Here is a 13421-nt window from a genome sequence, read left to right as displayed (position 1 = left end):
TACATTGTTTAAACATTACATTCCCAAAAAAATAAATTGTTCGATTCATTAATAAGTAAACTGCAAGCCATCACTGAGTACACTTTCCTTTGATTCACTGGTTACCTGAGAATACAAGTATTTGGAAAAAAAACGTCAACATGTGAAATGTTGGTGAGTTCATAAGCAGTTTTTGAAAAGCAACGTTTTGTATCATTTTGAAAACCACCAGAAAATCCGATATTTTCTGAAAAGAGCCTTTGAAAACATTTGTGAAGATCCATAAGTATGCTTGTTTGTTTCCATAGTTGTAAAAAAAATGTTCATCAAAATTGTGTACATTTCGAAACCGTATGTATTGAAAAACCCTAGGAAAACCCGATGTTTTCCTAATTCTTTGAATTCCATGAAGTTGAAAATAAAACCATTGCAGCGTGTGAAGTCATTAATTCCAGGCGACGTCGGATTATTTTTGCGCATGATAAATTGCTATAAACAGGCGTTACACAAACGACCGGTTTATAACTATACCAACGATCCCGTAGGCGTCGTCCGTACTAATCACGTTATCCAACCGCCCTGACTTCAGGTACTCCCACATCCGAAGACAAAGAGGGCACGAAGACCTCGGTAACTCCATTAGCCGGTTGGGGATAGAAAAAGAGTACGAGGGGCCCTTGACCCGCCTCGCATAAAATACCGACTTTACTAGCAATACCAAAGGACCCTTGGGGACCAATAGTATACAAGCCATTGAAAGTCCTTTTACGCTGTGTTAGATCATGTAAGACCCAACAACTCGTAAGGTAGAAGTCTTCGGGCCTTAAGATCAGGTCATTGGGCTAGCTAGGCCCAACAAACAAGATTTTACACTTTGGGGCCCAAAGATGGTGCGTAGACGTCTGTGCACTCTCACGTGTGTATTAAATTCCCAAACGTTACTTGTGTAAATCGAGGTATTGTCGCATTAGTAGTTCGGATTTCTATTGGTTCGAGATCGAACCAATTCGTTTAACAACGATTTTTGGTATTGTTGTGTATTATATTTCGTCGGTAGTAGCGGTGCCAATATTTGATCAAGTTGAGTGTATTGAATTAGCCTTGAAAATCTTCTGTTTTCAGCCGCTCTTTGTTTATAAATCTACTTTTTCAACCCTCTAATTAAATAACTTTCCGGTTTGGTCCTTAAATCATTTTTCTTGACATTTTAACACCAAAAATTACTGAAATTGATATTTTTCAGCATATTTTTCATAGAAAACAGTTTGAGTCCCTGGAAATGCAGTTTCCTCAGTTATAACCCTTCTTTTTCGCAGTTTTTACAATTTTGGCCCAAATTGGAAATTTTTTGCAATTTTGGTCCTTTTTAAATTTGAAAAGCATTTTAAACCTTTGAAAAGTACTTGGAACACTAGTAACCCACTGTTTTACAGAAAAACACAGTTTTGGTCCTCCAAAACAGAAAATTTCGCATATTGGGCCCTATTGGGCCGAAATTGTCATTTTTAGCCCATTAAGCTTGAATTTTATGTTTTTAATCCTCCAAAAAGTATATTTTCAGAAAATACATTATGGAAACTGTTTTGACTCATCTCACCCATCAGATTTCGAAATATTTCATTTTGGGCCCTTTAACTTTATATTTTCAACATTTTATGTCCAAAAATTGAGTTTTTAGCCCAAAGAAAATGTTATTAAGCCATTTAGCTATTTTTCTTGGAACACTTTGTATGTAGAAATATATTTGATGCTAGTATCCGTTAACATAATGTGTATCACGATTTTTAGGGGTTTATGGCTAGATCCAACATCATAAACACACAAAAACACCCATATAAGCATAGAAATCATACAAGGCATAGAAAACACATATAGATCTACACTTTCACTTGTATTCCCCCCCCCACAAAACTCATAAAAACAGAAAATAGGGGGTATGAAGCTCACCTTAGGGTGTGATTTCGGTTTTTGAAGAAAAGATGGAAGAAAACTTGGTGATTTTTGGCCTTAGCACCCTTTTCTTGAAGATCTCGAGTTTGATGTGCTTCTAGGATGTAAGATCACGATTTTTGCATGGATTAGGAAAAGATTTTGATAACAAAAAGAATCTAAGTCATAGATCCAAGCATAATCTTACCTTAGATGAAGAGTTTGTGGAAAGATCCTCTTGAAAGCTTCCTAAATTTCGAGATTTTTGAGTGGAGAGGGAGGAAGTGTTCTTGAGAGAGTTTGAGAGATATTTGTGTATGTGTGTGTGTGTTTCGGCCGAGAGTGAGGGAGAGGAAAGGAGTGAGTGACTTTGATGAGATAGGTGCTTGGAAGTATGAGTTACATGGATGGATACCCAATGAATAAAAGTGAGGTGGCAATCCAAAGTCAACTCCTCCTTTATCCTTGGACTTGGGCCGAGAATGGAGAGGGGAGAAAGGATTTATGGGCTTTTTGCCCCTAAGCCCAATATTCAAGTTAATTTGGGTGATCATTGGCCTTATAAAATAAAATTTTGATTTTTATCCTTCATTAAGCTAGATTAGGTTAATTATGGATCGAAGCTTTTAATTCATTTCATTCTAGGCCCGAAATGGCCCAAAATGTTGAAATAAATGATTGTGGGTCCAATTAGAGCCCAATTAGGGTTCTAAGCCCATGATAGTCAAATTGGAAGCTTATTGGTCCATTTGGGCCCAATAAGGAAGTCCTAGTCCAAAGTGGACCTAAACAAGAACTTCTAGGGTTTCCAATTGTTTGATGACTATTTGTAGTATTTGTATGATGTATTTGATTGATGTTTTTGATGTCATAATAATAGGTATCACACATGCTCTTCAGCTTTTGATTCACATTAACTTGAGTGTATAGATTACATGACACAAAATTTCCAGTTGTGACAATTAGATCGTAAAAGCAACACTGGAGGATGCCAATTTCTAGACGGTAAATTGGTTAGCTGGCAATCGAAGAAACAAACTTGTGTTTCTCTCAACTATAGAAGCTGAATACATCGTTGCAGCATCATGCACATCTCAAGTTGTATGGATACAAAGTCAACTAAGAGATTACGGGCTGAACATGAAGAAAATACCACTATATTGCGACTCTGAAAGTGCAATTAGGATTTGTCATAACCTATTGCAACACTCAATGAGCAAACATATAGCACTGAGGTATCACTTTATCAAGGATTACGTCGAAGATGGCAACGTGGAAATTCACTTTGTAAGGACAACTAATCAACTGGCTGATATCTTCACTAAGGCTTTCCCTGAAGCTAGCTTCAACAAGGTTTTGCAAGGCCTGGGAATGATGGAAGCAGAATCAGTACCAAAATCGCCTTCGCTTCAATAAAGGTAAGAAGCGAAATGGAGGGAACCGAGAACCCAAATGAATCGAACGTTCGGTCTATTTTGGGTGAAGCTCGACCATGAACCGAAATGAACCGAACGTTCAGTCTATTTCGGGTTCAGTCCTTCTGAACTTGTTTGCTTCTTTTTCTTCTCAAGGCATTTTCATTGTATTACCATGTACATTCTTTTAAATACTTATTTTTATATTCATAAAATTCAAAAATATTTTTCTTTTTTGTTCAATTAAATATTTTTCACAAAATACAAAAATATTTTTCGTTTTAATCAATTTTTTAAAGTGTTATTCTCAATGATGAAGATCCACAAGGTATGATTTCTTTTCTACACACGTTATATATGTCCCTAGAAGTATGCTGCTGCATGTTGACTAAAGCCTCAAAATATTTTGAGTGAAGCCTTAATAACATGATATATACAAATCATGTTTTCCCAAGCTAGGCTGCAATATTCACTCTAATCATGAGCTACCTTACTCTACTCACATTGAGCTTAGAGTTTTCTTCTTAGTCCTTCTTTTATAGCAGAGGTACATTTGTTTCTTATACCACCTCCATCATTTTTCTCCATTATACTTCATCTCACCAACATAACCCTTGAGACTCTCAGCATTTACCACTTTGGTTTATGGTTATACAAAAATCTATGTTAATGATCTTAGTTTCGTGTTACTATGTACCAAGTGAATCTCACAATTCAATACCATTAATGAACTGACGGTACATAAACTATATGTTACAACTGTAATCTCTTTTTATTTTTTTTGAGTGATTTTTCTGAAACATTCTATTACCAAGAATGTTTCTTCCCCAAGGATCCGGTTAGTATTTTTTTTTTTTTGAGATTTCTCACCTATCCAACAGTCAATACATATCTTTTCTACCTACTTGTTCAACAGATCATATTGATCTCACAAGTACTTCGTTCTGTTTCGGTCTTATATCAAGTATCGAAATCATGAATTGAAGCGAAAGCTACCCGTTATAAGCTTTAATTTAAAAGATGCCTTTCAATACTTCTTAACAAGTACTTGATCGTTATTTATTGGGAAACCACACAAGATTTTTAAAGTCTCTCTTGACTTTGAAGGAAGAGATTTGTGCCCAGAATCAACTGCTTTATGTCTTTTTCAGACATCACAAGTTATCCCAAAAACTTTGCTTTATTTCTTTATCTTTTACACTCCTTGCACGAAAATTTTTAATTTTCCAAAATCTGGTTCTATTAATGATGATTTACTTGTTCCAGCTTCGTTTCATCAAGTGTTTCAATGCTCGATAAAGTTAAAAAGCGATGACGATTCATGTGGAATATGGGGGTGACGATTGGGATAAAGTTAAGGGTGACTCAGCAGCTATCCAATCGTTTCGACGATTTGAAAAAGCACATTTTATGGAATGTCGTGCAAAAAGGAAACGTCCTTTCTCTTTCCTGTGTCATCATCAGGTATGACAACTGTTCATCCACCAAATCAGGTGTAGTTACCAATTAAATCCAAGCTATCAGCCGGATTTTTCTCTCTCCTCCTAGTACGTATAAAAGGGTCAGGAACACTCCACTTTACCCTTTTATCACTCACAAAAATCTCTCAAAGAACAACGACGCTTTATCTCACTGTTCATCATCTTCTCCAAGCTTCAACAATGGCAGACTCTTCTTCAGTTCATGATAGCTCTGTTCACCAAACCTTTCTCACCATCAAACCTCAACATAACCTGATCATCGATCTTACTCCCTTCATCTATGAATCCTACATGCTCTATGTCGTCGAATGTCTCAAATACTCGCCTCTCGTCGACGCTCTGACTAAAGTTGAAGTCGTTTCCATGTGCTGCCTCTCACTCATCTACTCCACTGCCTATTACGACAAAGTTGCTGAAAGGATTCACTTTGAAGTCCACAACGAGAAGACTTCTATCTCCAAGCACCGCTTCTATGCCCTAATTGGTCTCTCTCAAGAACCAAACTTGGTTAACCCTGACTCGATCACTACTGGTCAGCTCTTCTCAATGTTCTGTCAATTGGGGTACACTGAAACCCTAACCACATAACCAAGTTCAAGAAGTCATGCCTTCCTCCTCAATGGAATTGTGTATTTACTCTACTGTTTAAAGGACTCTTTAAGCGAAGCGCCGACTCATATGGAGCAAGAAAGTCATTCATGACTGTGCTTTATGGTCTATATCATGGGATAGATCTAAACTATGGGTCCATCATCTGGGAACAATGAGTCCAAAGCTTGTACTCCTCCTCAAGACACTCAGAAATCTTGTGTGGCAGGTACTGGTCAATCATCACCAAGTGGGAAATGGATCATCTTCACGTTCCAATCATGGCGGATTCTCTTCTATCCTCTATCAACACCTTTCACACAACCAAGATAATCATCACAGATCCCACCAAGTACTCCTTTATTGGATCCATTCATGACACCATGCTTGCATGTGTGTCTGCAGCAAGTAATGTCCTGCAACAATACAAGAAGATTCCTTCTTCAAGTCCAAGGGAGATTACACCAGCCACGGTTCGCTCCATTGACGAGGCTAAGAAGCCAGAAAAAAGGGGAAAGAAGACTGACACTCAGAAGGAGTCGAAGGTGACTAAAAAAACCAAGGGGCAAACCCCTAAGAAGCGAAAGTCTGACAAGGGTGCTCCGTCCCAGCCTCAACCAAAGAAGCAGAAGAAGCTTGCTCCGAGACTCATACTCCAATCTTCAAGTGATTCAGACTCAGAGTATGTTCCTACCAAACATACATATGCTCCTCCTTCAGAATCTGAAAGCAAAAGCTCTGATGTTGAGGCTTCGGGTCGTGGTGATACCCTGTCTCGCTCCCCTACCCCAGAAATTCCAGTTCTCTCCCTAGCTCCTTCTCCTCCACCTGTTACTATCCTAATATCAATCCCTCCTATATTTCCTATCCCTACATCTTAACCATCAACCTCAACTCCCATCCCCACTCCAATCTTCATAGACACTACCACTACCACCACTACTCATTCTATAGCTCCCACCCCACCTGTTACAACCGAACCACCAGTAACAACCAAACCTCCTGTTACTACCAAACGCTTATCACCTACACCTTCTACTGACACCACCTCAGTTCTAGGCGGTAAGGACTTGGAATTTGATTCCACTTCTTTCAGTCCTTACCGTGTATAGAGTGATGAAGACGACAATGAACCGGTAACCAAGCATCATCTCAAAGCAGTCAAAGACAAACTCGATCAACTGCTCTCCTCTTCTTCATCTGGAGCCTATTCTGATGCTGCTTTAAAGGCTTTGTTCTCCTATGTTGTTCAAGAACACAATGCCTCTCTTTCTGCTGCAGCTAAGGCTATAGACGCCTCCACTTCACAATGCCAGAAAGCCTCCCTCGCTGTTGAGGCTTCCACAAAGGAGTGCAAAGAAGTGATCGCAAAAGTCAATAAACTAATTTCTGAGGCTCACTTATTTTTGGATTCATTGCAGGCGGTAGCTCAGAAAAATTCTCAATCTGTGAACGCTTCGGTTGACAATCTTCAGGGTTCTTTTCAAGCTAAACGGTCTAACCTTGAAGCTGCTTGTCAAGCAATCAAGGCAGCCAATGCCACTCTACACGACAATGTCAATGATCGATTGACTCAATTGGAGGCAGAGTTGGCTGTTGAGAATCGCATCATGGATGAACTCGACAAAAGAACCTTTCAGCTAAAGATGCAGAATCTCAAAGTTCGCACTGCGACAGTCGAACTCAATCACTTGAAGTCTGAGAGGGAGCTTATACGAAGCTCTGCTGTTGATGTTCACTCCATCTTACTTCACCTTCTTGAAGCCCATGATCCCATCATTACCATCACAATTCGCAGGAATTTGGCTGACAAACTTCGACCTGCCCTGGATATCCTTAGTCGTATCAAGGGTGTTCCGGTGACTAGCGTCTAGCCGAAACAAGGGGGGAGAGAAGGCAGCAAAAACTCAACCTCCTCCTGCACCGAAACCATCTACTGAATCGAAGGATAATGAAGCTTCGATCAGTAATAGAGACAAGAAGAAGAAGAAAATTGGGGATGATGACACTGATAATGAAGATGATGTCTATGGTAAAAATCCTGAAAAGCCTTTTCAGAAGACAAAACGTTCTGATAAAGAGCTTGAAGAAAGGTTCAAGAAACAAAAGGTTGAGCTAGAGCAGAAGCAAAAGGAAAAAGAGCTCCTAGAAAAGAAGAAGTCCATTTTTCCTGAATGGGCTCTTGATTCGCTTCAAAGGTGTGCCATTGATGAGCCAAGCACACTTTGGCTTGAGCCTGTGATGTCGTTCGGGCTTAATAACTCCAAGGATGCACAGTTTGACATGTCGATCACGCGAAAGGCATTGATCTTTCATTGCTTTAACTCGACTGTTGCCATCCCGTCTCCAGACCCGAAGGTGGATAGGGATATGTTGGAGTTCTACCTAGAGTTCTCTCAACCCCAGTACTTGACTTGGAGTTCGAAGAAAATTACGACTGTCAAGGTTCTGAAGCCCTACTCAACAGGGAAGTTTGTTAATGTAAAATTAAAGGTGACTCGAGGCTCTAAAGGCTCGGCTCATAACTTCACCCTTGCTCATCTACCGAACCTCAATCCCCACGACTGGATACTCCTCAACAAAATCTGACTATCAAATCCACAGGAGTATCAGCCAATCATTGACCATGTCAAGCGAATGCTTGTGTGCTACATTCATGAGGTAGAAAAGATGGACCAGGAAATTGCCTCTGTCATTCACAAGCAAACCACGATCAAAACCTTGGGCAAAGCTAGCAATCTTAATACAATGGTCAAGGGCAAGATTGATTCAAAGTACCACACTGTCACGTTCTTTAGAGGCGAAGGATATAAATGCATGTTCGCTCTTGTTGACAAACACCTCTTCTCAACTACTTGCTTGGAGCACATAATGGAGATTATTCAGAGGTGTGATCAGAACACTACAGCTGACAAGAAGATGTTTACTGATATGCTGAGTTGGTACATTCAATTTCGGCAGACTCTTTTTGCTATTATCCCTCGGCTGTTCAAAGTGGTCAAGACTGTGAAGCCAACTCAAAGAAAGTGATCTCTCGCCTCATTTGACGCAAAGGGGGAGATCGTTGGGCTTATAGTGTTGCATCATGGGCTCGGTCCTTATCCCAGTTTTGATTGCCGGCTTGGGCCTGTTCAACCATACTTGTTTTATTCTAGGTTTTAGTATTTAAATTGCATGCATGCAGTCTTTGTAGCTAACGCTTTTATTATTTTTCTGATTCAGTTTTTGTAAACCCTAGCTCGCCTCTACAGTGGAAGTTCTTCATCGAGCTCTGCTGAGGCATGACGATATTTGAATCATAAGCACAACGTTGATTCTATTCTGTGTTCATCATATTATTGTGTTTGTTTTTTTTATCTTTATCTTTTACCTGTGAAAGATCTAATCAATCTGAGTTTTATTCTCATCAAATAAAATAGATAAACACAAGAAGTTTGACTTTAGTTGACCCAAGTTTGACTTTTACAAGATTTAAATTAACGGGTTGTCACATTGCTCTTCAATCATCAAACCTATTCATCTCCTTTATATGGACCCTTTTGGACCAGTTTCGATTAAGTCAAGAGCTGCAAAGAAATATACTCTTGTCATTGTGGATGAATTTTCAAGGTTTACATGGGTAGTCTTTTTAAGAAAGAAGAGTCATGTTGTTGATGAAATCATTGCTCACATTAAGCAGTTGGAAGTACTATTTGATCACAAAGTAAGGCAATTACGTAGTGATCATGGAACTAAATTCAGAAACTCCTCTTTGGAAGATTTTTGCTTAGTCTTAGAAATCTCTCAGAACTTTTCAGTAGTTAGAACTCCCCAACAAATGGTATTGCAGAAAGAAGAAATTGAACTCTCATTGAAGCTGGAAGAACTCTGGTTGTTGAAGATGGTCTTTCATAGTCATTTTGGGCTGAAGATGTCAATACAGTGTGTTATTCCCAAAACCGGTCTGTTATCGTTAAACATCATGGGAAAACTTCTTATGAGTTATGAAAAGGAAGGAAACCAAACATCTCTTATTTTCTTGTGTTTGGATGTGTCTGTTAAATCTTGAATCAAAGAGATGAGCTTTCGATGTTTGAGGCTAAAGTTGATGAAGGAGTGTTCCTAGGATACTCCAGCCTATCCAAGGCTTTCAGAGTATTTAATCATTCAAGGAAAATTGTTGAAGAAACAATTTATGTCACCTTTTCTGAGGACTTATTCATTCATGATCAAGTTGATCACCCCTCATCAATTCTGAATGAACTTACTTACAGTCCTTCATACCCTGTTCCTAAGCTCTTGTTAGATGATGTTGATCCCATTATTCCTAATGTTGCTCAATTAATCAATTCTAAACCTATCTCTGAAGATCAACTTGTTGTCCCTAAAGAATTTGAATCATCAAATTAGGTAGTCTCTACCCATAACAATACATATGAAAGTTCTAATCTAATAATACGTTGAGATCATCCTGAATTTAAAATCATTGGAGATGTAAATTCTGGGATTCTCACTCGCAACAGAGTCAGCAACAACTTCTACATGCTTGTAAAATTTGTCTCAATGATCGAACCAAAGAATGTTGTTGATGCCTTGGAAGAATCTGACTAGGTTAAGGCCATGCGGGATGAGCTAAATGAAATCGAACGTCATCGTGTGTGGTCTCTGGTTCCCAAACCTCAAGGAAAGAAAATCATTGGCAGTCGCTGGTTTTTCAGGAACAAAATGAATAGATATGGAATCTTCATACGAAACAAAGCTAGGCTTGTAGCTCAAGGGTTTTATCATCTTGAAGGGTTAGACTATGATGAAATGTTTGCTCCAGTTGCAAGACTTGGAGCAATTCATGTGTTTCTAGCTTTTTCCTCTTTAAAAACTTCAAAGTCTACCAAATGGATGTCAAGGCTACCTTTCTACATGGACATCTTCTGAAACATCCAAAAATACGACCCAAAGATTTTGTTTTAAATAATAATAAAAGTCATAACACCGAATGTCATATAATAATAACCATTCGTCGGGTATCTCAAAAGCCACAATAAAAGTGTCGTATCAAAACTGTATCAAATCATATCTAAGTATTTGAACAAAAACTCCCAGGAATGAAGCTGAAGTTATGGTGTGTGCGATGCCGTCATCCCAAGCTCTTCCCTTTACTTGCGGAAGTACCTAAAACCAAAACTGAAACTGTAAGCATAAAGCTTAGTGAGCTCCCCCAAACTACCACATACCATACAAACATATAAAAAACTAATGGACCCCGCCCACTGCATTGGACCGAAGTCCGGAAACTGCATCGGACCGATGTACGGAACTAACTAGGGCCTTGCCCTCTGCATCAGACCGACGTCCGGAACTAACTGCATCAGACCAAAGTCCGGAACTATCTGCATCGGACGGAAGTCTGAAACCACTAAGCATGGCATAGCATACACATATCAACTAGTATAACAACATAGACTGTATACTTAGTCGAGCCATACCCGAAACATATAACACGCAAAACCTGTCTCAGCCACGAAGGCATCAAACATACTAACTACTGCATCAGACTGAAGTACGAAAATTATTGTTAACTAAATGGGTCAGCATTGTGGCCTTAGACCCGTTCCTACTGGAAGGAAACTCACCTCGTATGTTGGCTGGTAAATGAACTACTCTGGAAACTGACTACTGCTGCTCAAGTATCTCCCCGGCTACAATTTCCATAACACTCTGAATCAAATACTCATAAGTATACTGAGGGTAAAATGACTATTTTACCTCTGGTCAAAGTCAACCTATTGGTCAAAGTCAACATACAGTTGACCTGACTCGTCGAGTTGGCTCACCAACTCGTCGAATCCTCACTCTCACTTCCTTGCTTCTGCTAGCTACTACTCGTCGAGTTTGGCATAGACTCGACGAGTTCCTCTTCAATGCTATCACTTAGTCAATCTGCATCCGACTCGCCGAGTTGTATGAACAACTCGTCGAGTCCTCCTTCAACACATGAACATTTTGGCTGTGACTCGCCGAGTTGTATGAACAACTCGTCGAGTCCGATCTTGAGGTATGAAGATTGCCTTGGACTCGCCGAGTCAGGGCATTGACTCGCCGAGTCCCTCCATGAATGAGTCTGCCAATCAACTCACTGAGTCCTCCTTACACTCACTGATTCCACTCACACAACTCAACAGTGGAAACTTCAGGAACTCACGACTCGACTCGCCGAGTCCTAAGAACGACTCGCCGAGTCGCATGCATGCAATTACCATTCAGACCATTCTGCTCAAAACCAACACATCCAACTGATAGATCTGGGCTCCTAAGGCTTGGTTTGAACGTAAAGATTCCATCTTTACATGCACAAAGACCTCTAAAGAGGTTTAAAGGCTTAAAATGCATGAATAAGATTAGATCTAGGGCTTATATGCAACAAGGTTCAATAAAGGTATTAGATCTGGGTTTTGGGACATAAATATGACTAGATCTGAAAGCTATACTACTACACAAGCTCCTTTACTAGATTAATCTCATAAATGGGCAAAAAGGGTAACCTAAATGAGATTTCTAAAGAGAAGCATCCAAAGAACAGAAGGAGTCCGATTAATACCTCAAATGACTCTAAAATGGATGCAAGATCTTGTTTCCCCTCTGCTCCTTTGGATCTATCCTTCCTCTTCTCTTCCAATCTTCACTCTTTACACAAAAATGCCCAAAATCATTCAAGATAGGTTAAGGTTTTGCTATGAAACGTTCTGAGGGTGAGGGAGGCCAAGTTGGGCGCATCAGGGGGATTATATAGGGTGCAAACCCCGTGGATTAGGGTTTCTTCCCGGCTGGCGGACTCGCCGAGTCACCAACTTAAACGTGCTCGAAATCCCGACTCTACTCGATGAATCAGGCCACTGACTCGTCGAGCCCGTCTTGCAATTGAACAAATAATAATGATAAATAACATACCAGAATTGGGGCTTTACATCTTCAAGAAGAAGTCTTTCTAAAACAACATCCAGGGTTTTCAAAATGAGGAGTTTCTAGATCATGTGTATCATCTTGATAAAGCTGTCTATGGCTTAAAGCAGGCTCTTAGGGCATGGTATGTCACGTTGGCAAGCTATATTCTCTCAAGTGGATACAAATAAGGAAAGATCGATAACACTATATTCATAAAGCAATCAGGATTCCATATCATTCTTACTCAAGTGTTTGTGGACGATATCATCTTTAGATCCACTGATGAAAAGCTAAGTTTAGAATTGGTGGAGGTCATGACCAAGAAATTCGAGATGAGCATGATAGGTGATCTAACTTTGTTTTTGGGATTGCAGGTCAAACAAATAACTGATGGTATTTTTTGTCAAGCTAAATCTATTGCAGATGTGCTGAAGATGTATGGTTTCTCTGATTGCAAACCAGCAAAGTCTTCATCAGCGTCTATTGGCACTGATCAAAGTGGCACTGATATGAATGCAACTATGTTTCGAGGAATGATAGGCTTTCTACTCTATATTATAACCAGTCGCCTTGACATTATGTTTGCCACCAGATTGTGTGATCGCTTTCAATCCAGTTCTAAGGAATCTCATCTTCACGCTGTCAAAAGTATTTTTCGGTACTTCAAACAAACACCCAATCTTGGGTTATGGTATCCTCATGACTTTGAGTTAAAGATAGTGGGATATACTGACTCTGATCATGGCGGATGTGGCGTTGATCATAAAAGAACTTCAGGTGGGGTGTACATGCTTGAAAATATATTAGTAAGATGGTCAAGGAAAAAGCAGAAATCAGTGGCATGTTCTACCGCTAAGGATGAATATGTTGCTGCATGAAGGTGTTGTCCTCAGATTTTATGGATTCAGAATCGGCTGTTGGATTATGGTCTAAACTTATTGATGACACCCATTTGCTGTGACAATACAAGTTCCATTCAGATGATACAAAATCTAGTGCATCATTCCAAGATGAAGCACATTGGCATCCGTCATCTTTTCATCAAGGACATGTTCAAAATGGAAAAATGGAATTATTTTGTATTCTATCCACTGATCAGCTGGCTAACATC

General features: G+C 39.5%; 2 protein-coding genes across 2 annotated transcripts; both read left to right on the top strand.

Annotated features, from left to right (window-relative positions):
* Nucleotides 1-9991: 9991 nt before the first annotated feature.
* On the top strand, nt 9992-10303 carry LOC111898197 (uncharacterized mitochondrial protein AtMg00820-like). The gene has a single exon (XM_023894123.1). It carries the CDS (start codon nt 9992-9994, stop codon nt 10301-10303), a length of 312 nt encoding a protein of 103 aa, XP_023749891.1.
* Nucleotides 10304-12624: 2321 nt separating this feature from the next.
* On the top strand, nt 12625-13188 carry LOC122195496 (secreted RxLR effector protein 161-like). The gene has a single exon (XM_042897426.1). It carries the CDS (start codon nt 12625-12627, stop codon nt 13186-13188), a length of 564 nt encoding a protein of 187 aa, XP_042753360.1.
* Nucleotides 13189-13421: the final 233 nt, after the last annotated feature.

Source organism: Lactuca sativa, chromosome 8, assembly GCF_002870075.4.
Source record: "Lactuca sativa cultivar Salinas chromosome 8, Lsat_Salinas_v11, whole genome shotgun sequence".
Lineage (NCBI taxonomy): Eukaryota > Viridiplantae > Streptophyta > Magnoliopsida > Asterales > Asteraceae > Lactuca > Lactuca sativa.
The sequence above is the reverse complement of the archived record's forward strand: the minus strand, read 5'-3'. Positions and strand labels throughout refer to the sequence as shown.